Source organism: Pseudonaja textilis, chromosome 7, assembly GCF_049901715.1.
Source record: "Pseudonaja textilis isolate UNSWEBS1 chromosome 7, rPseTex1.2, whole genome shotgun sequence".
In the NCBI taxonomy this organism is placed as follows: domain Eukaryota; kingdom Metazoa; phylum Chordata; class Lepidosauria; order Squamata; family Elapidae; genus Pseudonaja; species Pseudonaja textilis.
In genome coordinates this window covers 3,797,163-3,823,957 of record NC_141996.1, presented here as the reverse complement: position 1 = coordinate 3,823,957, position 26,795 = coordinate 3,797,163, and the positions used below count along the sequence as shown (strand labels likewise).

The window sequence follows — 26,795 nt, the reverse complement described above, 5'->3', positions numbered from 1 at the left end:
TCTTTCTCCTTCTCTTTTCTGTCTTTTTCTGTCTTTTGCTTTTCTTTTTCTTTCTTTTTTCCCTTCTCTTTCTCTCTCTCCCCTCTTTCTCTCTCCTCTTCCACACTCTTTCTCTCTACTTCTCTTCCTCACCCTCTCTTTTCCTTCTTTCTCTCTCTCTCTCCTCTCCCTCTCTCCTTCTCTTTCTCACCCTCTTTCCTCTTTCCTCACTCTCTTTCTTGTTCTCCTTTTCTCTCTCCTTTCTCTCTTGTTCTTTCTCTCTCTACTTCTCTTTCCCCCTCTCATTCTCTCATCTCTCATCTCTCTCTCTCTCTCTCACACACACACACACACACGGACTGCTTCATGTACCAGCCATAAATCATTCTGTCTTTTCTTCGGTGGAGGAGATTAGAGATCCGACTTCACCTACTTCAAGCTTACAGAGTTTTTATTCCCATACTAGCTGGATACCCGTGTTTCAGTACGAAACTATGTTAGGCTTAGTTTTTGGGGAGGAAAATAAGGGGGGGCGAAATTCTGCCTCTGCCTACCAGCATCCACCACTATTCATCTGGCTGGCGTCCTGTCAGTGTGTGAGAGAGTTGAGGGCCGTTTGGAAACTGAAAGAGTATTTGCTGTGTGAGCAAGAAGGAGACAGCAAGGAGCCTGGGCGTGGCTTAGCTCAACTGTTCTATACTAAAGCTGCTTGGTGCTGTTATGAAACTGAAACTCCTTTGCTTGTGTTTTGCATTTGGAAGAGATTTCTTTTTTTTCAGGTGGGGAGAGGGGAGTAGAACTCCTTAGCATCAGAGCATGTTAATGATAATAATATACAAAATACTAATTGTCTGATGATCATTTCGAAAAATCCTTTCTTAGTGAGCACCTAGAAGCCGAGAGGAACATACGTGCCAAATTTCAAGTTTGTAGGCTTTATGGTGTCATGCCCCAGTTGGAATCTGATTCTGAGGGAGAAGTGGAACAGCTGACAGGGAGTGTGGCTCCAGTGGCTGTGGAGGAAACTGGGGAAGGGCACAGGCCGGCTGGGCATTCAGAGGAAGACCTAGGCCCATCCCCTCTTTATCCTAGAGCACGCAGGGAGGAACGGATAAGGGAGCAACGTAGTTTACGGGGAGGAAAGGGCCCTGTTCCCCTCCATGGGCTGCAGCTGGGAAGACTGTTTACAGGGGCAAACTGCACATGGCAAAGTTGCTGGAGGCAAAGCGTGCATGACTTTTGTCGAGGCTTATCTGGGTTTTGGCATCCTCCCAACTGTGGGTGCCGAGTTATCTTTTGGAAGTCTGCAATTTTATTATCCTGGCCTGTCATGTTAATGACTTCAGCGTGGTTTGTGTTCGTTTCTTAATTTCTAGTTATCTTTACTTTGGGTTTGGACTGCATTTCTTCCCTTTGTAGACTGTTTTTGGAAGGGTTTGATCTCCCGCCGAAGATAATTAGACATTGTGGGCCAAGTTGAAGGCATTAAAGGGAATTTGTCTACTTTGGTGACTGTGATTTTTGTGCCATGCCCCGAGTCATCACATACGGTTCTGGAGATTTTGTGATGATGCATGAGTAGTCTTTCACTTTTATAGATAGATAGATAAATAGATAGATAGATAGATAGATAGATAGATAGATAGATAGATAGATAGATAGATATAGATATAGATAGATATAGATATAGATATAGATATAGATATAGATATAGATATAGATATAGATATAGATATAGATATAGATAGATATAGATATAGATAGATATAGATAGATATAGATATAGATATAGATATAGATAGATAGATATAGATCTATCTATCTATATCATCTCTCCTTTCATCATCTCTATCTATCTAGATAGATAGATAGATAGATAGATAGATAGAGATGATGAAAGGAGAGATGATAGATAGATAGATAGATAGATAGATAGATAGATAGATATAGATATAGATATAGATAGATATAGATAGATATAGATAGATAGATATAGATAGATATATAGATATAGATATAGATATAGATAGATAGATAGATAGATAGATAGATAGATAGATAGATAGATAGATAAGATAAGATGCCACTGGAAAAAGGCCTACAATGTATGAATTGGCCATCCAGAATTGTCACGGGTGCACATGGGAGAGTGACGTGCCAGAATTTGGCGAAAGAGACGGACGACTTTTGGGAGAAATTGTGGCAACATCCTGAATGAATCTGATTGCACAGAAATCATTTGGCGGCCGAGTGGTGTGCATGAATGTGTGAGGATAAGATAATGGAATTTTAAAAATGGGATTTTGGGAAACTCAGGAATGAACGCGAACGGCCTCTGTTTTCTAGCTGTTTAGAAAAAGCGTTGTTTTGAATGCACACTTAAAGCCATCCGTCGCACGGCAAAAAATAAACAGAACTCAAAAAGCATAAACAGTTTGGATTCTTTTCGGAAGCATGGATAAATACAAGGGATGGAAGAATGGTGCAAATATCGCCGTGTGGATGGGACCAATTCTCTTAGGGGAGGGTGAAACAAGGACGTTTGAAATTCCAAATGAAAAGATACCATCGTAGAGTCTGAGGGCTGGAAGGGAACCTGGAGGTCTTCTAGACCAACCCCAAGGCAGGAGCTCTCCCCTTACGGCCACAGTTGAGACCAGAATTTCCTGTTAAGCAAGGCAGTTGTTAGGTGCTCAATTTTACAATCTTTTTTTTTTTGGCCGTGGTTGTTAAGCGAATCTCAGAGCCATTAAGCAAATTCCCTTGGCAACTGGCATTTACTTGTGACAGTTTCAGCGTCCCCATTATTTACAAAGTTCCCAGTCTGCTTCTGACAAGGAAAGTCAATGGGGAGAAGCCTGATTCACTTAACAAGCGTGCACAGATAGTCTTTGACTTACAGCAGTTCGTTTAGTGACCACTCAATGTTACGACGGCACAGAAAAAAAGTGACTTATGGCTGTTTTTCATACTTGCAGCATCCCTGCGATCAAAATTCAGCTGTTCGGTCGCCGATTCATATGTACTAGCAGTCAAGCAGTGATGCCCTGTTGCAACCTTCCGACAAGCAAAGCCAGGTTTGCTTAACAACCATTTTACGAACTTAACTGTAGTGATTCACTTAATAACAGGTGGCAAGCAAGGTCATAAAACGGGACAAAATCCCATTAACAAATATCTCATTGAGCAACGGGCATTTGGGGGCTCAATTGTGGTCATAAGTCGAGGACTACCTGCAATTCATGTAATCCCTGTGGCAAAAAAAAATGACTCGCTTAGTGGCTGCACTGCTTAGTGACAGAAGCTCTGATTCCAATTGTGGTCACAAGTCGAGAACCACCTGTTCACCATCATCTCCAGGTTAATCTTTTTAAAAAAATATATTTATTTTTATTTTAATTATAAGAATACAACACGGTGCAGCCGATCTGCCATTGCAATTGTGATGCACGTACACATTTTACTTCATCATTTACAATCTCCTTGTTTGATATATTATTTACTAATTATTTTAATCATCATAGCTATTCAGGTTCTGACCTTGCCTTCTTCTATGCAACCACTGATAGAATTTATTCCACGTTTTATAGTACTCCGATTCTCCCTTATTTTTTAATTTTGAGGTTAACCTGTCCAATTCTGCACAGGCCATAATTTTCCTTATTATCTCTGTTCCTGGCGGTATGATTTCCTTCTTCCAGTATTGCGCATATATTATTCTAGCTGCCCTCAACACATGTACTATCACAGTGGTGGGTACAGCCTTTTGGGCTCCTGTGCCAACAGCACCCAGAAGACAATACACACACACCCATGCCCCCTGCGCATGCGCTGCACAATCGCCTCCTGCTGCCCCCTTCCTGCACTGAGCCTCCCGGCTGATTTTTGGCCCATTTGCGGCCTTTTTCACCTCGCAGAGGCTTGAGGGAAGCCCTGCAGCCTTTGCAGGCTGAAAAATGGGTCCATTTTGCCACTTCTGGTATTTCCGGAAATACATGAAGTGATGAAACGGGCCATTTTTCAGCCTGCAAAGGCTGCAGAGGCTTCCCTCAAGCTTCTGCGAGGCCAAAAAGACCCGAAAATCAGCTGGGAGGTGCTCGCATGCACAGTGAGGTAAGTTTGGCTGAGGCTCGCCTGCCCGCACAAATGGCTCTGCCGTGCCACCTGCGACACACGTGCCATAGGTTCGCCATCACCGTACTATCAGATAAATTAAATCTTTCCTATATCTGTCTGGTATTATTCCTAGGAGAAAAAAAATTATGGTTTAAATGGAATACACTCTCCCGCTATTAGTTCCACCCATGTCTGAATCAGTCTCCAATATTTGTTTATTTTTTTTGCAGCATTGCAAGTCCATCACATGTGAAAAGATGTGCCTGATAAATCTTTGCACTTCCAACAATTTGGAGATCTATATTTTTGAACATTTTGGAAGATGTCACCTATAAAATATCTTATAAAGATTTTCTTTGTACGACGTGGCCGATGTTATTTTCTTATTGGTGGTCCAAAGTTGCCATTTAGCCAATTCAATATTATAACTGAATTTTTTTGCCCATGGAATCTAGGTCTGTTTTGGGGTTCAATGGTGAAACCTGAACCCCCAAATTCTCATCCTATGAACACCGTCAACTTCTTGGCCATATTAGGGTATCAGCAAAGGAAATCCAGTCACCAAATTTTTCACCCCGCCAAGTCTTAAAACCCAACCAGAAGCAAATCACTTCCATCCCAGCTGAGTCATTCAAACATTGTGAAAGCACCAATATTCCGCTTTTTTTTCCTCCTCCTCTTCCTTGCGTCACCCTCCATCCGTATGTTTCACATTAGACATTGGAGGGCATGAATAACCTTTGTTTTGATGAATCTGTAAACTACTTGAGAACCTCTTTGGGCTGGGGCGTAAACACTTGAAATGAAAGTTCTTCTCCAATCTAACTTCATCCCTGTTTCCTACTTCACAGCTGATTTGCTTGCAAACCATTTGAACCCCAAAGTGATTAATTAGTAAAGTAAATTCCATAGGGCCAATCCCGCAGAGGTAGAGGAACTGTGATTTAATGGTGGCTCTTGGAAATGTCAGTCTAAACTGGGACTAGAACTCACTGTCTCCTGGTGATTAGCCCAAAGTCACCCAGCTGGCTTTCATACTTAAGGTGGGACTAGAACTCATTGTCTGCAGATTAGCCCAGAGTCACCCAGCTGGCTTTCATGCCTAAGGTGAAACTAGAACTCACCGTCTCCTGGTGATTGGCCCAAAGTCACCCAGCTGGCTTTAATGCCTTAAGGCAGGACTAGAACTCCCAGTCTCCTGGTGATTGGCCCAATGTCACCCAGGTGGCTTTCATGCCTTAAGGTGAAACTAGAACTCCCAGTCTCCTGGTGATTGGCCCAAAGTCACCCAGCTGGCTTTCATGCCTAAGGTGGGACTAGAACTCACTGTCTCCTGGTGATTGGCCCAAAGTCACCCAGCTGGCTTTCATGCCTTAAGGCGAAACTAGAACTCACTGTCTCCTGGTGATTGGCCCAAAGTCACCCAGCTGGTTTTCATGCCTAAGGCGAAACTAGAACTCACTGTCTCCTGGTGATTGTAACACACTTGTTAAGGGAATCTGGCTTCCTCACGGACTTGTTAGAAGTTTGCCAAAAGTGAACACATAACCTTCATAAGTACATGCCAGTTGCCAAGCATCTGAATCTTGATCACATGGCTGTGGGGCTGCCACAATGGTCATAAATGTGAAAAATGTTCGGTTTTTTTTTTCAGTGCCGTTGTGAGGTCAAACCATCACTAAATGAATGGTTGTAAGTCGAGGAGAAATCCATCTCATGCGCCTCTTAGACTCCGTTGGAAACTAGCTGAAACAGGTTTGAGTTGGCCGGCTGAGAGCCAAGCTCCCAGGCTTCATGTAGAGTTTTCTCTCCAGCAGGTTCCAGATGTTTTAAAGCTTGGGAAAAAAATTCTCATCCCGAAGAAATGTCAAGAATTCCGAAATAGGATTTTTTTTTTAAAAAAAGGAGCCGTCTGTTACTCAGAGTGCAACAGAGCGAGGATGAGATAGCCGATGCTCTGGGGAACAAGAAGAGGGGGAAAGGTTTAAGAAAGTTTAAGCCAGGAAAAAGGAAGTTAGAAATAAAAGAAGGGGACATTAGTGAATGATAGAAAGTATGTTAAGATAGAGAGGTCAACAGTGGGGTGATTGTTCTTGGTAGGACAATTAAGCTTACTAGAATTAGAATTAGAATCTTTATTGGCCAAGTGTGATTGGACGCACAAGGAATTTGTCTTGGTGCAAAGGCTCTCAGTATACATAAAAGGAAAAATATATTCATCAAGAATCAAGAATCAACACTTAATAATACTCACAAGGCACAATAAGCAATCAAATCATACTAGAAGAATAGAATAGAATAGAATAGAATAGAATAGAATAGAATAGAATAGAATAGAATAGAATAGAATAGAATAGAATAGAATTCTTTATTGGCCAAGTGTGATTGGACACACAAGGAATTTGTCTTGGTGCAAATGCTCTCAGTATACATAAAAGGAAAAATATATTCATCAAGAATCAATAATCAACACTTAATAATACTCTGCAAGGCACAATAAGCAATCAAATCATACTAGAAGAATCGAATCGAATAGGAATAGGAATAGGAATAGGAATAGGAATAGAAATAGAATAGAATAGAATAGAATAGAATAGAATAGAATAGAATAGAATAGAATTCTTTATTGGCCAAGTGTGATTGGACACACAAGGAATTTGTCTTGGTGAAAATGCTCTAAGTGTGCATAAAAGGAAACATATATTCATCAAGAGTCAATAATCATCAGGTACATCACTTAATAATAGTCATAAGGTACAATAAGCAATCAAATCATACTAGAAGAATAGAATAGAATAGAATAGAATAGAATAGAATAGAATAGAATAGAATAGAATAGAAACAGAAACATTTATTGGCCTTGTGATTGGACACACAGGGAATTGGTCTTGGTGCAAAGGCTGTCAGTGTACATAAAAGAAAAGATACATTCATCAAGAATCATCAGGTATAACAGTTAATTATAGTCAGAGGGGACAATAAGTAATCAAATCATACTAGGAAACAGTCCATATAGAATGGAATGGAATGGAATGGAATAGAATAGACTAGAATAGAATTCTTTATTGGCCAAGTGTGATTGGACACACAAAGAATTTGTCTTGGTGCAAATACTCTCAGTGCACACACACAAAAAAGATCCATTCGTCCAGAGTCAAGAATCATCAGGTACAACACTTAATGATAGTCAGAGGGTACAATAAGTGTACAAATCATACTAGGAAACAGTATAAATCATAAGGACACAAGCGACAAAGTTACAGTCACAAATGGGAGGGGATGGGGGATAAGGAGTGATGAGAAGATTAATAGTAATAGTAGTGCAGACTTTGTAAATAGTTGGACAGTGTTGAGGGAATTGTTTGTTTAGCAGAGTGATGGCATTCGGAGAAAAAAACTCCCCTTGTGTCTAGTTGTTCTGGTGTGCAGGGCTCTACAGCCTCGTTTTGAGGGGAAGAGTTGAAACAGTTTGTGTCCAGGATGTGAGGGTTCTGTAGATATTTTCACAGCCCTTTTGTTGACTCGTGCAGTATGAAGGTCCTACATGGGAGGCAGGTTGGTAGTAATTGTTTTTTCTGCAGCCCTATGTTTAATATTATCACTATAGTTTTGTTAGAATTAGAATTTGAATTGAATTTGAATTCTTTATTGTTATTGTATGTATATACACAGTATACAGATACAGCAAAATTCACATAACACCCAGAGACCAGACTCAACATGCACACACACACATGCCAATCCCCAAACTCACCCCACCCGCCAAAATTCCCCACCCCCTAAAAACACACAAGCATCCACACAACAGACCAAGTAATCCTGTCCAACAGCTCACTGATGGGGGTCCTTTAAGTTCATTGTGAAGTGCAATTATAGCTCTAGGATTAAAAACTGTTCAGAAAACGTGTGGTCCGAGTTTTAATGGTTCTGTATCTTCTGCCAGAGGGCAACAGCTTCAGAAAGATTGTGAGCAGGATGGGAAGAGTCTCTGAGAATGTTGTGCATCTTCCTCAAACAGCGAGATGCGAAGATGTCATCCAGGGCTGGTAGCTGGAGCCCAATTATATTCTGGGTAGTTTTAATGATTCTGTGTAGAGCCTTTTTTGTCTGCTACAGAGCTGCTCCCATACCATGCAAGGACACTCTCAATTGTTCTGCAGAAGTAGATGGTGAGATAGATTTATCTTCCTTTTTTCAAAAAGAAAAGTTTTTTTTTATTTTTATAACACGCAACATAACAAATAAAACCATCTTTCAATTATACAATGTGTCGGTTTGGTATATATATATCATGTGCACAATATCTGCAATTCTTTCCTCCTAAGATTACACTCATAATATATTCTGATCAATATTCCATATCATATTCTCTCACTATTATTCTATTAATTAATTTCAAAATTCATTTCCAGGCTGTCTTTAAAAATATAACCCAATTCTTACTGAAAATAATATTCATAGTATATCTTATTTAAAAATAATCAATTGTAATATATCATTACTGTTATAATATATTTCAATTTCTCACTCTTCTATCTAGCCATTGATGAAATAAATCCTAAATCTTATAATATTACTTTTTCTTCTTGATCTCTAATTGCTAATGTCAATCTACTTATTTCTGCAGATTCCGTTGTTTTCTTCCATTGGAATTTTCTCATTTTTTCCAATTTTGAGCAAATACAATTCTCGCCGCAGGTAAAATATTAATAATCAACGATAGATTTATCTTCCTGATAATTCTTAGGAAGTACAGCCTCTTCTGTGCCTTCTTCGCAAGCATGTTAGCATTCATAGTCCATGAGAGGTCCTCCGAGATAGAAGTGCCCAGAAATTTAAAACTACCAACCCTCTCCACCTCCTCACCATTTATGTACAGTGGTAAATGTACACCTCTCTTCCTCCTGAAGTCAATTATAAGTTCTTTAGGAGGTTTTTTTTTGGTGTTAAGTGTAAGATTATTTTCTTTACACCACAGCGTCAGCCTTTGTACTTCCTTTCTATAAGCAGACTCGTTGTTCTTATTAATGAGCCTTAACATAGAAGATATGTTAAGAGGGAGATATGGAAAGTTTTATCATGTACACGATTACGACTGTAAGATTAGAAAGGCAATATCAAAACAATGTGTACTGTTGTAAATTTTGATGCTTATTGCACAGAGATGTTTGAAACCAGACGAACAAGCTGTTTCATGGAAGATGGAAGATTTATATTAAAGAAAGTTTAAGCCAGAAGATGTTTGGCAAGGGGATGATTGACAGCCCTCGACATATCCCACACAGGGTTCAAATGCACTCAGGGACATGGAAGTGGGTGCTGTCCCATGCATCCAGCCTGCCTCCTACTGGACAGAGATGGGGATGCCTTAATTTGGGAAACCAAAATTAATTAATTGGGAACGAATTTTCCAAGACAGGTCATCCTCAACTTAATGATCACAAGGAAGGAGCCCAAAATTTATATCGCTAAACGAGACGGTCGTTAAGTGAATTTTCCTCCCATTTTTTACGACCTTACTTGCCGCAGTCGTTAGGCGAATCAACCTAAGTGAATCAACAAACGATTCCAGGGGAGAAGCAACCTGGAACTAAGGAGAAACTTCCTAATGGTGAGGACGATGGACCAGTGGAACAGCTTGCCACCAGAAGTTGTGCGTGCTTCATCATTGGAGGTTTTTAAGAAGAGACTGGACAATCATTCGTCTGGAATGGTACACAGCCGTGATGGCGAACCTATGGCAAGTCTAACTGACCTGCACGGCAGATGCGCGTGCCTCCCGGCTGATTTTTGCCCCGTTTGAGGCCGTTTTTGTTCTCCCGGAGTCTCGCGGAAAGCCGCTGCAGCCTCGGGAGGCCGAAAAATGGGCCTTCTGGAAATACCGGACGTGTCAAAACGGGCCCCTTTTCGGCCTCCAAAGGCTGCAGAGGCTTCCCTTGAGGGTGAAAACGAGCTCCAGAGGCCCCCCGGAGACTGAAAATGGGAACTTCCGGTATTTCCGGAAGGCCCATTTTTTCGGCCTGCTGAGGCTGCAGAGGCTTCCCTCGAGCCTCCGGGAGGACGAAAAAGGCCTCAAAGGGGCTGAAAATCAACTGTGAGGTGCATGCATGTAAGAGGGTGGGGCGGAGGTGTTGCACACACATGTGCAGGGGGCGAGCACACTGCATGTGGCCAGGTCGCCCATGCGCATGCTGCACTTTGACACACCGCCACCGACAAGGTTAACCATCCCTGGTCTAGGGTCTTCTGTTTGAGCAGGGGGTTGGACTATAAGACCTCCAAGGTCCCTTCCAGCTCTATTCCGATGGAATCATTGCAGATGTTAAGCTACTCACCTGGTTGTTCAGTGAACGTGGCTTCCCCATTGAGTTTGCTTGTCAGAAGGTTGCAAATTCGACCATCATCAATACGATGTCAACTCATAAAATAGTTCTATGATCTTTTTAAAGTTGCCAACACAAAGGTGGGGGGAGGGTTGAAAGAGCAGTTGCGGCAGCTTGGAAATTGAAAGCGCATTCCATGCATAGTTTTTCAAAGTTAGTTTCCAGGCGACTGAAGTTTCTGCTGCCCAAAATTCTAACTGGAGAGCATGATTGATGACTCTGGGCTAGGGAGGTGTCCCATTGGAGAATATGAATTATGATACACCCAGAGGGTGGGAAAAAAACCAGGGTCAAGGGTGACAATGAATTATGTATCTTAGAATAGGTTCCACCCAGGCAGTGCCGGACATGTTAACTCCCAATAAATCCTTTTGAAGTTTTGGAAGTTTGGCTCGAGACTCAGGATTTAACTGGGGGGAACTGCAGGAATCCTGATTCTTATTTTGGTCGGCTTGCAAATTGAGTGTGGGAGGAAGATTTGGAGCCTGGCAGGAGTAGGTGAACATACTAACTAAAGTAAGGCCTTTGCAGGCAGATTTCTTAACGAGAATTTTAAAAGCCGCAAGCATTTCCGTCGTGGCTTTTAATGGGCTCAACTTGTGACTGCAATCGAGCCCAAAGTTTCTGTTCTTAAGTGAGAACATTTGTCAAGTGAGTTTTGCCCCATTTTAGGCAAGGGAGGGGGAGAAAGGGGTTTGAAAGAGTAGTGCGGCAGCTTGGAAATCGAAAGTGCATTCCACACATGGTTTTTTCAGAGATTGTAACTAGGTGACTGAAATTTCTGCCGTGCAAATATCTAACTGGAGGGCACGATTGATGACTCTTGGCTATGGAGGTGTCCCATTGGAGAATATGAATTACGATACACTCAGAGGGATGGAGGGAAAACCTGGGTCAAGGGTGACCATGAATGATGTGCCTCAGAGTCGGCTATACCCAGGCAGTGCTGGCATGTTTACTCCTAATAAATCCTTTTGAAGTTTTGGAAGTTTGGCTCAAGGCTCATGATTTAATTGGTAGGAACTACCAAAATCCTGACATACCAATCAATTGCCAAGCATCTGAATTTGGATCTATGATGATATTACAATGGTCATAAATGTGGAAAACGGTCATAAGTTATTTGTTTCGATGCTGCTGTAACTTTGAATGGTCACAAAACACATGGCGGTGAGTCCTCAACTTGTGACCACAACTGAGCCCAACGTTTCCATTACTGAGCGGTTGTTAAGGGAGCCATGATTTTTACAATTATTATTTTTTTTTTGCAATGGCGGTTAGGCAAATCACTGCAGTTGTTATGCGAATCATGCGGTTGTTAAGCAGATCCGGCTTCTCCCATTGCCTTTGCTTGTGAAGGTTACCCATGGTGAAAAAACTGGGTGCAAATCGCTTAACAACTGCTTTACTTAGCAACGTTAATTCCGGTCCCAAGTGATTGTAAGTCGAGGAACTGTCTGGATCTGTCTTATCGATCGTCAGTCTTGTGTTAAAATTCTACTTCAGAAATGTATTCCTTGTATTGTCCATGAGGGTTGGGCTAGAAGATCTCCAGAGGTCCCTTCTAATTCTGTTATTCCGTGAAGTGATGTAGGTCCTCTCCTTCTTACTTCCTTTCCTGCTTTCTCTCACAATCTCTCAACCCGTAAAAAGCCATGGACTGACCTCACCGGGACATCATTCAAGAATCCCACACGACCCAATCAAATGCTTTCCATTGATATTTCATTTATTTGCACGTCAAATGCTTTTAAGGCTGATTATTTTTTTCAGAAAAGGAAGGGAGGATTTGGAAGGTGGACAACTCTATGTTAGTCTTTGCGGCGATCCCACCAGCACACAGGCAAGGATTCATTTTATAGAAGGAATGTCTTGCTATACCATACCATACCGGGTGATGCATGTATACAATACCCATGCGGCAGAAGTCAGAACCAGAACTCAGCATCCAGAAGGTCAGAATCAAGAGTCACAGATGCAACATAAACAGAGAAGCAAGATATGACAGAGGAGCAAATATCCAAGGACAAACGAATTCTTAGGTATACAGGTCCGTTGGCGAAGCCATGCCCGGGCTGCGAGCCGTTTGAGCAGGGTGGGATTCAAAAATCCCAGCAACTGGTTCTCTGCCCGGTGGCTGGGGGGTGTGGTCATGGTGGGTGTGGCCTACTGGAACTTCCAGGAGGGCCTTTTCTTGCTTTCCCCAGAGTCCGGAGGCTTCCTCGGGCCTCTGGGAAGGCAAAAACAGCGTCCCCCAGGCTTTGGAGGCCTTCTGGAAGCCAGAAACAGAAACAGGCCCATTTCCAGACTTCTAGAACTTAAGGGAGGGACGTTTTCCGCCTTCCCCAGAGTCCGGAGGCTTCCTCAGGCCTCTGGGAAAGCGAAACAGTGTCCCCCAGGCTGCAGAGGCCCTCCGGAAGTGAGAAACAGGCCCATTTCCAGACTTCTAGAACTTAAGGGAGGGACGTTTTCCACCTTCCCCAGAGTCCGGAGGCTTCCCTCAGGCCTCTGGGAAAGTGAAAACAGTGTCCCCCCAGGCTGCAGAGGCCCTCTGGAAGCCAGAAACAGGCCCATTTCCAGACTTCTAGAACTTATGGGAGGGCTGTTTTTCTCTTCCCAAAGCCTCCTGCACTTGCCTGCATTCCAAATGGGCCGCGTTGAGACTCTTTTTTTAATAAGTTTTTATTTTTTTAAGACAAACACATATATAAGCAAAACATTAAAAAAACATCTTCCATTTTATATACATACCGTGTGTCAGTTGGTTACAAATCTTTTGTGTTATCCTTTCGTAGTCGTTACTCGCAGTTTGAGCGTTGAGACTCTTGGGAGGAGTTGGGCAGGTTGAGCGGGGCCAGCCGGTCGGTTCAACTCCCGGTTTGGCAAACCGGATGTAAATTTAACATCCGGTTCGCCCGAACAGGCCCAAACCGGCTGAATATCACCCCCTGCGTCTGAGTCACCAGACAGCCGTGGTGGGATTCATCCAGTTTGCACCACTTTGGGAGAACCGGTTGTTAACTTTCTGAGCGGTTTGGGGGAACCGGTTGTTGGAAGAAATCATTCGGGCAGAGAACCGGTTTGTTAAATGATTTGAATCCCACCACTTGCAAACAGTCCCCGTTGGCCGACCTGTTACCATGTCCCTTCTAATTCATGAACTCTTTATATAGCGACAAAGACTTTTCCCTCCTCTCTGCACCCATTTTACAGCTCTCAGTTGTGCTGGTCCATAAACTTCCTCTTGGAGACCTTCATGGCAGCCTTAATTTCTCGGGTGATTGTTTCTTGCCAGGGTTGGCTGTGAACAAGGAGGACAAAGGTCAGGTTAGGAGGCTCGTGAGAAGTTCACTGAATGGGAGCAGGGTGAGGAAGATGTCCGAAGGCCCTTTACTACAATTTTACAAAACCTTCTGTCCTTCCCATCTCTTCTCTCCTCCCCTCCCTTTCCCGTTCTTCTTCCTTCCTTTCTTCCTCTTCCCTTTCTTTCTTTTCTCGCCTCCCCTCCCTTTTCCACTCTTCTTTTTCTTTCCTTCTTTCTTCCCCTTTCCCTTCCTTCTTTCCCTTCCTCTTTTTTCCGTCCCTTTCCCTTTTTCCTTCCTTTCCCTTTTCCTTCTTTTCTCCCTTTCCGTCCCTTTTCAGCTCCCTTCCTTCCTTCCTTCCTTCCTTTCTTCCTTCCTTCCTTCCTTCCTTCCTTCCTTCCTTCCTTCCTTCCTTCTTTCCCTTCCTTTTCTTTCCTTTTCCCTTTCCTTCTTTTTCTCCCCTCCCCCTCTTTTCCACTCTCCTTCCTTCCTTCCTTCCTTCCTTCCTTCCTTCCTTCCTTCCTTCCTTCCTTCCTTCCTTCCTTCCTTCCTTCCTCTCTTTTTCCTTCCCCTTCCTTTTTCTTTCCTTTTCTCTTTCCTTCTTTCTCCCCCTCTCTTTTCCACTCCCTTCCTTCCTTCCTTCCTTCCTTCCTTCCTTCCTTCCTTCCTTCCTTCCTTCCTTCCTTCCTTCCTTCTTTCCCTTCCTTTTCTTTCCTTCCCCTTCCTTTTTCTTTCTTTTTCCCTTTCCTTCTTTTCTCCCCTCCCCTCTCTTTTCCACTCTCCTTCCTTCCTTCCTTCCTTCCTTCCTTCCTTCCTTCCTTCCTTCCTTCCTTCCTTCCTTCCTTCCTTCCTTCCTTCCTTCCTTCCTTCCTTCCTTCCTTCCTTCCTTCCTTCTTTTCCCCTTTCCCTTCCTTCTTTCCCTTCCTCGTCTTTTCTTCCCCTTCCCCCTTTTCTTCCTTCTCTTCTCTTCCACTTTTCTTCTTCTCTCTCTTCCCTTCCCTTTTCTCCTCCCTTGCCTTCTTTCCTTCCTTCTTTTGCTTGCAATGATACCTTTAAACAATTTCAAACAACGACTGCCTGTCCCAGATCCTTGGGAAGAACTCGATAGACAGACCGAAAGGCCAAATCCAGTCTAAACATCTCATTGATTGTGTGACCAACCATAATAATATTTACCCGGCTTTTATTTCTGGAGGTTGAGGGAGGGTTTTCGTGAACCCCTTTTTGCCTACTAACCAGTAGGTGTCTTGCAAACCTTTGCCCTGTTTAAAAAAAGGGGTGTGTGAATCCCATAGAATGGGTCTTTTTAAAAAGATTAGTAGCATTTTATTAATATTTCTTTCCCCTCCCCCCAAAAAATCAAATACTTATGTTTTATAAGTCCATTAAAAAAACACAATAATAATAATAATAATAATCCTTCACCACTCAAAAGAAAAGGAAAAACGACAATAAAAGCAAACAACAACCCAATGCAATTAATAAGAATCCGATCATTGATGGAACTAGGAAATGGATCGCTGCTGCTATGCAACTGAATTCAGACTCGGGGTCAAAAGGCTTGGCCCAGTGAAGTCTGATCTTCCCCCTCCTGCAATTAATGATCCACTAGATCATTTCTGGGAAGCAAGAAAGGGCTTTTCCTTCCCTGAATTTCATTATGTAGCTCACGTCAATAATAATAATAAGGCTCATAAAGTGATACAAGAAAGCAAAGTTGGTACTGATGCTGAGAGGAGCCTTGGGTGCAATCCCAGAACAACTGGGATGTTACTATTTTGAAATGGTTTTAAGGATTCGATTGCAACGTATGTTTTTGCATTGTGAGCTACCCAGAGTGGTTTGCTGAGATGGGTAGCTATAGAAATGTAATACATCCATCCAGGGGTGGGATTCAAATTTCTTAACAACCGGTTCTGTGGGCGTGGCCTAGTTTGCGGGTGTGGCTTGGTGGTCATATGACTGGCTGGGGGTGGCTTGTATGTAAATATTATAAATATTTTTTGTAAATATTGAATTTTTTATTTAAAAAAAGCAACTTTTACCCAAAATCAGGCAAAGCAGGCAGGCAGATGGAGTTGCTCACAGAATCACAGATTCACTGAGAGATCTATCTTTCTGCAATCTGCTAGCTGAGCCTGCACTGAAAAATAGAAGCTTCAGTCCTAAGGAAGCTTCGGTTCTGCTTTTAGATTAGCTAGAAAGCAAGAAATCCAACGATTTCCTAAATCTAATCTAATCTAAATCTCACGGCACAAGGTAAACACACCCAAAAGTTGTTTTATAAAGACTGGGTGAAACCAGGCTTACTAGCAGTGACCGTGAGAGGGATCTTGGGAGTCTTAGAGGAGTTTTTGGTGAGTTACATGATTCTTATTATTTGGGAACTAATCCCCTCGGAGGCTAACGGCTATGTTATCCGATTTTCACAATGGCGCTCCCTGAGTGGATTGTTTATCTAGCTTGCCAGACTTTTACCAGGTGTGAAATTCTCTTGGCTGAATGCCCAGAAGTTCAATTAAACCTATTAAGATCTTTCCCTGGCTGTTGTCCTTCTGAGGTTATGGGGGGGCTCTCCGAGCCACACAGGGTCTTATCTAGGGCCCCCAGCAGCCCACCCCTGGATATGAACCAAGTGTCTGAATTTTGTTCACACGCCCACGGGGAATGTTGCAGTTGTCGTAAGTGGAAAGAAAACGGCTGCGAGTCACTTTTTGCAGTGCCGTTGTAACTTTGGGGGGTAACCTTTAGTGTAACCGTCACTAAATGGAACAGTTGAAAGTTAAGGACACGACTGGACAGGGGAATCTGTACCTTCATTCCAGGGCACCCCGCGAACCTTCTTACCTTCAGTTCTGTCTTCCCTCTGAAGTTGATTTTGTAACCTTCTTTGAGATTGTGAAGGATCCTCATGGTATTTTGGCTGATGTGAATCCTGTAGGCTGATTTTATTTTTATTTTTAACAAGAAAGAAAAGGCATATACATACATAAACCCTTATGGGTCTCTTGTATATATGTTTAAAAGCAAGAGAGAAATAAAAGGAGTTAAGCAGAATGAACTCATCTTGGCAATGTTTCCTATATGGTTACTCCGGCAAGGCTGATACATGCCCACTTTGTCATTTTGGGCTCAAACCATGGTTTTCCCCTCGTTACTTTGCTAAGAAAGCTGGTCTATTTCCATCAAGGTCATCTTGCTTGCTTTCTAATATAAGGCTGGCGAGAATGGAGAATAACAGTGTTGGAAGGTACCGTGGAGGTCATCTAGTCCAGGCGTCACCAAACGTTTGAACCTTAGGGACCACCAAACTCATCATTTTAAATCCCGCGGACCAGAAAAGCCCCCCAAAAGCCTGCAGGGAAATTCCCCACCCTGTTTTCCTACCGATCGATCGTTCTTGATTTGGGATCGCAGGATACCGTCTCCAGCTCCGTTCTCAGGGGAAGAGAGAGAGAGGGAGAGACTTTTGGCTCCATGCAAGGAAAGCAGCAGGAGCAGCAGAAGTCTTTCTTTCTCTCCCCCAAACTCCGCCAGAAAGGAGTCTTTGCTGGCGCAGCCTCTTGGAGCAGGAGGCCTTGCAGGGTCCCAAAGACTCATTTCTGGCGGAGTTTGGAGGAGAGAAAGAAAGACTTTTGCTGCTTTCCTTGCATGCAGCCAAAAGCAGAAGAAGAAAGAAATGGAAAGAAGCAGCCCGGTGTCCAGGCCAGGCGCGTGGGGTGAGTGGGGCAAGTCCCCCCCCTCCGCCCTTTCCCCCCCTCCCCTCACTACCTCGTGTTGTTCACAATGCAAGCGACTCAAGCCTTGTGTTCCTGCAGGCCATGTGGGCGGTGCAGCCTTGTGTTTCCGCACAGCCTGGATTAATTGCTTTGGGAGGGGTTAGATATTTCTCTGCAAACCACCAAAATTTTCTCACGGACCACCAGTGCTCCCCGGCCCACTGGTTGGCGACCACTGTTCTATGCAACCCCTTGCTCAACCAGAAGACCATATACCATTCTGAACCAACGGCTGTCCAGTCTCTTCTTCAAAACCTCCAGGGCTGAAGCAGTGATGAGGTCTTCTAGTCCAACCCCTGTACCAGGGGTGTCAAACTCAATTTCATCATGGTTGTGTTTGACATGGCCAGCATGACATCACTTGTGTTGCGGGTGGCGCCTGCAATGGCACGAGCGTTCTGCCAGCGACCTACTCAAAATTTCTCCTACTGGTTCTCCAGGGCTGATCAGAACCCGCTGAATACCACCTCTGCCCCTGCCCTGTACCATTTCCGATAGGTGGCTGTGCAACCTCTTCTTAAAAACCTCCATCGATGGAGCAACCACGACTTTTGGAGGAAAACTATTCCTCTGATGTAATTGTTCGTTCGTTCCAGGTCGGCTCTCTCCTTGCTTATTTCCAGAGGTGGCATATTCAGCCGGTTCGGACCGGTTCTCAAGAACCGGTAGCAGAAATGTTGAGTAGTTCGGAGAACCGGCAAATGCCCCCTCGGACTGGCCCCATCTATTCTCTGCTTCCCATTGAGTCCCAGCTGATCGGCTGGGTCTCCTTTGGTTGCCCTGCAGAGGAGAACGGAGCTGGAAAGCAGGTTAGTGGGGTGGGGAGGGAATGGGGATTTTGCAGTATATTCTTCCTCTGCCTCGTCCACCAAGCCACGCCCACCAAGCCACACCCACAGAACACCACACCCACCAAGCCATGCCCACAGCTGATCGGCTAGGTCTTCTTTGGTTGCCCTGCACAGGAGAACGGAGCTGGAAAGCAGGTTAGTGGGGTGGGGAGGGAATGGGGATTTTGCAGGATATCCTTCCCCTGCCACGTCCACCAAGCCACGCCTACCAAGCCATGCCCACAGAACACCAAACCCACCAAGCCATGCCCACAGCTGATCAGCTGGGTCTTCTTTTGTTGCCCTGCACAGGAGAACAGAGCTGGAAAGCAGGTTAGTGGGGTGGGGGGAGAGAATGGGGATTTTGCAGGATATCCTTCCTCTGCCTCGTCCACCAAGCCACGCCCACCAAGCCACACCCTCAGCAAACCACACCCACGAAACTGGTAGTAAATTGTTTTGAATCCCACCCCTGGTTAGTTCCTATCTATTGCTTCTACCCCACCCTCAGGTGCTTTGCAAAATAGATCAATACCTCCCCCGTCTTCTTGGTGGCAGCCCTTCAAATATTGAAAGACTGTTAGCATGTCACACACACACACACACACACACACACACACACACACACACACACCCTAGTCCTTAATCTCTTCTTAAAATCCTCCAGGGACGGAGAGCTCACAACTTCTAGTGGCAAGTCGTTCCACTGGTTAATGGTTCTCACTGCTAAGAAATTTCTCCTGGTTTCTAGGTTGCTTCTCTCCTTGATTGGTTTCTATCCGTTGCTTCTGATCCTGCCTTCAGGGGCTTTGGGGAATAAGTCAGCCCAGACAAGTTTCAGACCCGAGGCCTTGCCCCCACCTCCACGCCAACATTTCCTTGACACAACACCCAATCCTTACGCAATCCGGTCGACTCTATTCGGGACGCCGTATTCACCGTGTCTCCAAACAGGCAGTACCTGGGCATGGTGAGCGAGGCCTACCACTCCAGCAGCACAGGGGCCTAGAGAAATAGATATATTTTAATTTTTTTGTTTTTCACCTCAGATCGATCTAGGCTTTGCGACCCGAGCATAGGAAATGGCAAAGAAATAGTGCCCGATCAGAAAAGGTGGAGAGACCTGGCCTTCAGAATTGACAAGAGTTGAATGAATAGAAGAGTATATATCAGAATTGGAAGGGACCTTGTAGGTCATCCAGTCCAACCCCCACCCACCCGAGTAGGAGACCTTACACCAGGGCTCTTCAAACTTGACAGCTTTAAGTCTTGCGGACTTCAACTCCCAGAATTCCTCCTCCAGGCATGTTAGCTCAGGAATTCTGGGAGTTGAAGTCCATAAGTCTGAAGTCCCTTGGCCTACACCATTTCTGACAGGTGGCAGTCTAGTCTCTTCTTGAAAGCCTCCAGGGATGAAGCTTCCACAACTTTGGAAGGCAAGTCCCAAAAGGTGCTTTTTTTTTCAAAAGACAACTGGACTTTCTGGTTTTTCTTTGAAGACGGTTCGCTTCTCATCCAAGAAGCTTCTTCAGCTCCTCAGAGCTTTTTCTTGGAAGACATTTTGTTTGTCATCCAAGAAACAAAATGCCTTCCAAAAAAAAAACCAGAAAGTCCAGTTGTCTCTTGAAAAAAAGCACCTTTGGGACAACCATCAGCTGGATGATGGAGAATCTCCATAGACATAACAGATAACAGATAATCAGAGTTGGAAGGGACCTTGTAGGTCATCTAGTCCAACCCCCTGCCCAAGCAGGAGACCCTACACCATTTCTGACAGATGGGAATCCAATCTCTTCTTGAAAGCTCTCCAGTGATGATGAAGCTCCCACAACTTCTGAAGGCAGCTTCTGTTCCATGGGTTGATTGTTCTCACTGTCAGAAAGTTTCTCCTTATTTCCAGGTTGAATCTCTGCATGTTCAGTTTCCATCCATTATTCCTTGTCTGGGCTTCAGGTGCTTTGGAGAATAGCTTGACCCCTTCCTCCTCTCTGTGGCAGCCCCTCAAATATTGGAAGATGCTCTCCTGTCTCCCCTGGTCCTTCTCTTCCCTAGACTAGCCAGGCCCAGTTCCTGTAACCATCCATCGTATGTTTTAGTCTCCAGTCCCCTCATCATCCTGGTTGCTCTTCTCTGCACTCTTTCTAGAGTCTCAGCCTCTTCTTTTATAGGGTGGTGACCAAAACTGGACGTAGGGTTCTAGGTGTGGTCTTACTAAGGCTTTATAGAGTGGTATTAGTACCTCCATACATCTTGATTGTATCTCTCTGCTAATGCAACCTAGGATTGCATTGGCTTTTTGGGCTGCTGCTGCACACGGCTGGTTCCTATTTAGCTGGTTGTCCACTAAGACTCCAATATCCCTCTCATAGTTCCTGCTATTGAGTCTAGTTCTACCCAGTCTATATGTGTCCTTTGGGTTTTTCTTTCCTAAGTGTAGGACTTTCCTTTTCTCCACTTTGTATTTCATTCTGTTAGATAGGGCCCAGTGTTCTAGTCTGTCAATAAGTTTTGTTAAAACTTAACAAAACTTAAGGACTTCAAAATTTATTGCAATCTTGTTTTATCCGTTGTTGGTTTTCTTCCTGTGCGCTGGCACCGAAGCTGCCACGGAAGTGGATCGAAAGCAGAGGTTGGACAGGTACATCCACGATTCTAACAATCGACTGAGGCTGGGACGATTTCACACTGGAGCAGGAATACAGGCCGTCTCCGACTTACAATAGTTCATTCATGATAGCAGTGAAAAAAGTGACTAATCACCATTTCTCACACTTAGCAACAGAAATTGTGTGTGTGTGGGGGGTCAATTGTGGTCGTAAGCCGAGGACCCCCTGTATAGCCTGTCATCTGTGCATCGCAGTTTCCGTTATTCCTTATCCACGGCTTTAAAACAAGCGGGGGAGTCAAAATTAGGATTGGAACTTGAAGCAGAAAATCGTGTCACAGGTGTCACCGGCGATTTGAGTGCCGAAGAGACAAGCAGGCGACAAGAGAAGCCGGTTGGCGGTAAAATTCAAGGCCTCGCTAAGTTTAATACCAGAACGAAAACTTCTCAGGTACTTGCTAAATGAAATCACCCACTGTCGAATATCGTTGAACCCTGAATTGTTTCTCCTGGGGATTATTAAAGGTAAATACCCCCCAAAGATTAAATATTTGACTGTACATTTTATTACGGCAGCAAGAATTGCACTAGCATCAGCTTGGAAAATGTCTACCACACCGTCAGATTGTTTAATAATCCGAAAAAATCTTTGAATGCGCAGAAATGGATAGACTCACCATAGAACTGAATAACAAGGAAGACTCTAAGTATTATGCAACTTGGAACAATTGGTATCAATGGACAGACAGTAGAAACAGGAAAGGTAGAGGTTAAAAATGAGATTATTATTTTTTTTTGTATATGTATGTGATTAATGAGAACCTGTTGAAATGGATGAATATTTGGAAGGTATGGATATAGCCAAGATTATTTTTTGTACTGTCAGAGAATGATGGTGAACTGTATCGACTCATTTTTCTTTTTATAGACGTATTTGTATTTTAATATTTGAATTTCAATAAAGGCTTTTGAAAATTAAAAAAGAAAAAGAAAACTTCTCGTGCGCTAAATCACACTGAAGCAGGAAGAAAGACACCTTGATACCTGAATGCAGCCCCATCCGTATCTTAACGGGCAAATCCGGGATATGTTTCACTTTGAACGCTCCCACTGAGCTGAGGATATCCAGAGACATGTTGGCAACCTCGGCAGCGTGCCTGTGGCCATTGCGTTGTGGGAGCCCCGATGCCACCATATAAGCATCACCGATGGTCTCCACCTGGGAATCAAAAGATGATTTGTATCTCTAAGAGGGGGGAAAAAAAAAAAGAGCCGGAAGTAACAGAAGACACCGAGATCGATGCTGGGGGATATTTCCTGTGGTCAAAGGGTGGGTCGGCTGGGTCTACGTCTGTCAAGTTGTGGGTGCTTGAGCGCCGGAGGTTTTGAAGAAGAGGTTGTCTGAAAATGTATAGGGTTTCCTGCTTGAACAGGGGTTGGACTAGAAGACCTCACAAGGTCCCTTCCAGCTGAATAGAATAGAATAGAATAGAACAGAACAGAATAGAACAGAACAGAACAGAACAGAACAGAATAGAATAGAATAGAATAGAATAGAATAGTGGAATGGAGTGGAGTGGAGTGGAGTGGAATAGAATAGAATAGAATAGAATAGAATAGAATAGAATAGAATAGAATAGAATAGAATAATGGAATGGAGTAGAATAGAATAGAATAGAATAGAATAGAATAGAATAGAATAGAATAGAATATTAGAATGGAATGGAGATAGAATAGAATAGAATAGAATAGAATAGAATAGAATAGAATAGAATAGAATAGAATATTAGAATGGAATGGAATAGAATAGAATAGAATAGAATAGAATAGAATAGAATAGAATAGAATAGAATATTGGAATGGAATAGAATAGAATAGAATAGAATAGAATAGAATAGAATAGAATAGAATAGAATAGAATAGAATAACAAGAGTTGGAAGGGACCTTTGAGGTCTTCTAGTCCAACCTCCTGCCTAGGCAGGAAACCCTACACCACTTGTGACAAATGATTATCCAACGTCTTCTTAAGAACTTCCAGTGATGGAGAACCCAAAACTTATGGAGGCAAGTTGTTCCACTGAATAATTGTCCTCACTGTTAGGTAGTTTCTCCTTATTTCCAGGTTGCTTCTCTCCTTGATGAGTTTCCATCCGTTGCGTCTTCTCCTGCCCTCAGAGGCTTTGGAGAGTAGTTTGACTCCCTCTTCTTTGGGGCAGCCCCTGAGATATTGGAAGACTGCTATCATGTCTCCCCTAGTCCTTCTTTTCATCAGACTAGACCTACCCAGTTCCAGCAACCGTTCTTCGTATGTTTTAGCCTCCAGTCCCCTAATCCTCTTTGTTGCTCTTCTCTGCACTCTTTCTAGAGTCTCAACATCTTTTTTACGTCACATTATTCTGTCTTGTTCTGTCTTTTGATATGGTTTGGTCCACATCTACAACATCTAAGCTGGATTCAACCTGGACTCAAAGGAGAGGTACCAACAAATCTCAAGGTTGTTGGCTGGATGGAAAAAGTGAAAACACAAGCCCAAAGTAGACAATCCCAAATTCCTTTGGTCTGGAGGAAAAGTGGCAAGACAAGGACCTACCTTGTAAACATCATGATGGCCGATGACAGCGTCAAAGAGAGTGTAGAGGTCATTTAGAAGGTCCACAATTTCAATAGGCTCGCAGAGGGCGGACATGGTGGTGAAGCCGATAATGTCGCTGAAGTAAATGGTGACCTCATCAAAGTATTCTGGCTCCACAGATGCTCCCCTGATCAACGTTTTGGCCACTGGCCTGAAATGGCATTAGGACAGGGATGGGGAACGATGGCCCTTTTGTGACTCGGGGACTTCAACTCCCAGAATTCCTTCTATTCTACAGGATATAGAAGAGAAGAGGAGGGGAGGAGAGTAATAGAATAGGATAGAAGAGAAGAGAAGAGAAAAAGAGGAGAGGACGGGAGAGAAGAGGTGAAGAGAAGAGGAGAGGAGAAGAAAAGAAGAGAAATGAAGTGAAGTGAAGAATAGAATAGAACAGAATAGAATAGAATAGAATAGAATAGAATAGAATAGAATAGAATAGAATAGAATAGAATAGAATAGAATAGGAGAGTGGAGCAGAACAGAACAGAATAACAGAAGAAAAGAGACTATAGAATATAGAATAAAATATAGAATATAAAATAGAATAGAATAGTAGAACAGAATAGAACAGAACAACAGAAGAGAATATAGAATAAAATATAGGATATAGGATAGAATAGAGAAGAGAAGAGAAGAGAAGAGAAGAGAAGAGAAGAACAACATAGAAGAGAAGAGAATGTAGAATACAGAACATAAAATAGAATAGAATACAGAATGAATAGAATAGAAATAGAAATAGAAGAGAAATAGAATAGAATTAGAATAGAATAGAATAGAATAGAATAGAATAGAATAGAATAGAATAGAATAGAATAGAAAGAGAAAGAGAAAAGAGAACAGAACAGAACAGAACAGAACAGAACAGAACAGAATAGAATAGAATAGAATAGAAATAGAAGAGAAGAGAAATAGAATAGAATTAGAATTGAATAGAAATAGAACAGAATAGAATAGAGTAGAATAGAATAGAATAGAATAGAATACAGAATGAGTAGAAAATAGAATCTGGAGGGCATAACACAACACAGGTAGTCCTTGGCTCACAATAATTTGTTTAGTGAAGTTACAACAGCACTGAAAAAAAAGTGACTTCCAACCAGTCCCTGAATTCATAGGGCTGGAAGAGACCGTGGGGATCTCCTGACTCCAGTCCTCGTACTTACAACCGTGCAGTATCCCGGGAATAGCTGAATTTGCTTAACAACTGCCTTAATCGCTTAACAAGCCCACGGGGATCGACTTAACCATCGTGGCAATACAAGTGGCAAAAATCAGGCGGGACTCACTTAAGAGCAAAGGAAATTCTGGTCCCGTTTGCGGTCGTAAACCGAGGACCACCTGCGTCTAGCCCGAGAGGCCGGCGGCTTTGCACTTACGAAGGAAGCATTTGCGACAGAAGTCTGTCCGTCTTCTGTTTTTCCACCTCCAATTCTTCCGTCCTCTCCCGGATTAATTCTTCCAGGTTGCTGGAATAACTTTCTAACATCCTTAGCATGGAGTCCACGATGTTCGTCTGTTTTCCTTTGTTGATGGCCTTGAACTTGAGGAGAAAAAGAAAAGAAATCGGGCGTGGATTTTGAGGGTGCAACACCGGTCGTTCCACAAGACCCAAATATAGTTTTTATAGGCTAAATGTGTGTTATCGGGTGGGGGGGTGTCTAATCTTGGCAACTTTACCCGCTGTCAGGCTACAAAACTTTTCCCATTCACTCAACTAGAATGCACTCCTGAAAACGTATCCAAACGTATCCCAAAGGAATCCTTTATTGAGATGAGACAATTGCTGTGGGAGTTCAAAGCAGAGTCTGAGGTCCCTCAGGCATACAGGGATAGATAAGGGAGTTTAGAACCCTTCCCCTTATCTCGATGTGTATTTAGTGAAACAAAAGCCAGTACGTTAATTCCTCCCCACCCCTCTTGTAAGGAACGATCTTCTCAGTTTCCCAGGGCATACCTAATTTCCCCCGCGCCACCTTTTTAGAACGAACTATTCAAGAGATTCCCCAAGTATGAAATCTCACTGCGGAATTTATATGACCTTCTCATCTCCCGGTTGTGCCTCTCAGAGGGCGATAGTTCTGGCTACCTGCCTTTTCTCCTTCCATCGTATCATGTGTGGGTTATACAAATTCGATATAAGATTAAATATATTCAGGTTACATTAAGAAAGGATTTCTTTATCAGCCTCCTTCTCCTCCTTTTCTTCTTCCACTGAAGAAATAACAGATATACGGATCTGACACCCCCATTTAAATCATGAGTGGATTTGAGCCAAAACTGAATAGGATTTATTGGGAGTTAATAAGCCAGCACTACCTGGGCATAGCTGACTCTGAGGCACATCATTCACTGTCACCCTTGACCCTGGTTTTTCCCCCACCCCACTGGGTGTATCGTAATTCATATCCTCCAATGGGAAACCTCCATAGCCCAGAGTCATCAATCATGCTCTCCAGTTAGAAATTTGCATGGCAGAAACTTCAGTCACCTAGTTACTATCTTTGAAAACATTTATGGAATGCACTTTCGGTTTGCAAGCGGCTGCACTGCTCCCTCCTCCCTGTCTGTTGGCAACTCTAAAAAGACCAGAGAACTATGAGTTGACACCATGGACTTCAATTCCCAGAATTCCCCAGCCAACCACAGGAGTTGAAATCCACACATTTTCTTTTGTTTTTTTTAATGATTTTATTTATGGTTTTTTTCTTTAACATGTATGGCTACTTATTACATTGTCTGCGTCAGTTTACTTTAGAATACTAACAAAAACAACAACAACAACAACAATAATAATAATAATAATAATAATAATAATAATAATAATAATAATAATAATACTGTTTTGGTATACATGATAGTAATCTTTCAATTTCTAAGCTTTCCATAGGCATTGTATTTATAATATATTATGTTTTGTAACATAATATGTAGATGGTAATGTTTTCCCGATTTCTAATGTCTACCTCTTTTTTCTAACCCTTAATGCAACAATTCCCACATTAAGAAGTATTATATATCTATCCATCAAGTATTATATATCTATCCATCATCTCTTACTCTTTACTTTTCAAGAAAACATAGTAGTAGTCTTTCAACTTCTAACATTTGCCTATACATAATAATTATAGCAACTTATATATCATGTGGCATCACGCATAATAACGTTTT

The 26,795-nt window shown here is 42.9% G+C and overlaps 1 protein-coding gene and 1 long non-coding RNA gene across 2 annotated transcripts in view; one reads left to right on the top strand and one right to left on the bottom strand.

Annotated features, from left to right (window-relative positions):
- The window catches only part of LOC148125223 (uncharacterized), a 301,326-nt gene that overhangs the window by 17,959 nt on the left and 256,572 nt on the right, over nt 1–26,795 (top strand). The gene's annotated exons all lie outside the window — the stretch shown is intronic.
- The window catches only part of LOC113450177 (retinal guanylyl cyclase 2-like), a 41,116-nt gene continuing 28,015 nt past the window's right edge, over nt 13,695–26,795 (bottom strand). Inside the window, 8 exon segments of the mRNA XM_087937858.1 lie at nt 13,695–13,779; nt 14,957–15,042; nt 16,628–16,722; nt 19,292–19,367; nt 19,369–19,394; nt 22,039–22,213; nt 23,586–23,778; nt 25,004–25,167. Of these exon segments, the coding sequence (XP_087793984.1) occupies nt 13,695–13,779; nt 14,957–15,042; nt 16,628–16,722; nt 19,292–19,367; nt 19,369–19,394; nt 22,039–22,213; nt 23,586–23,778; nt 25,004–25,167 (900 nt within the window).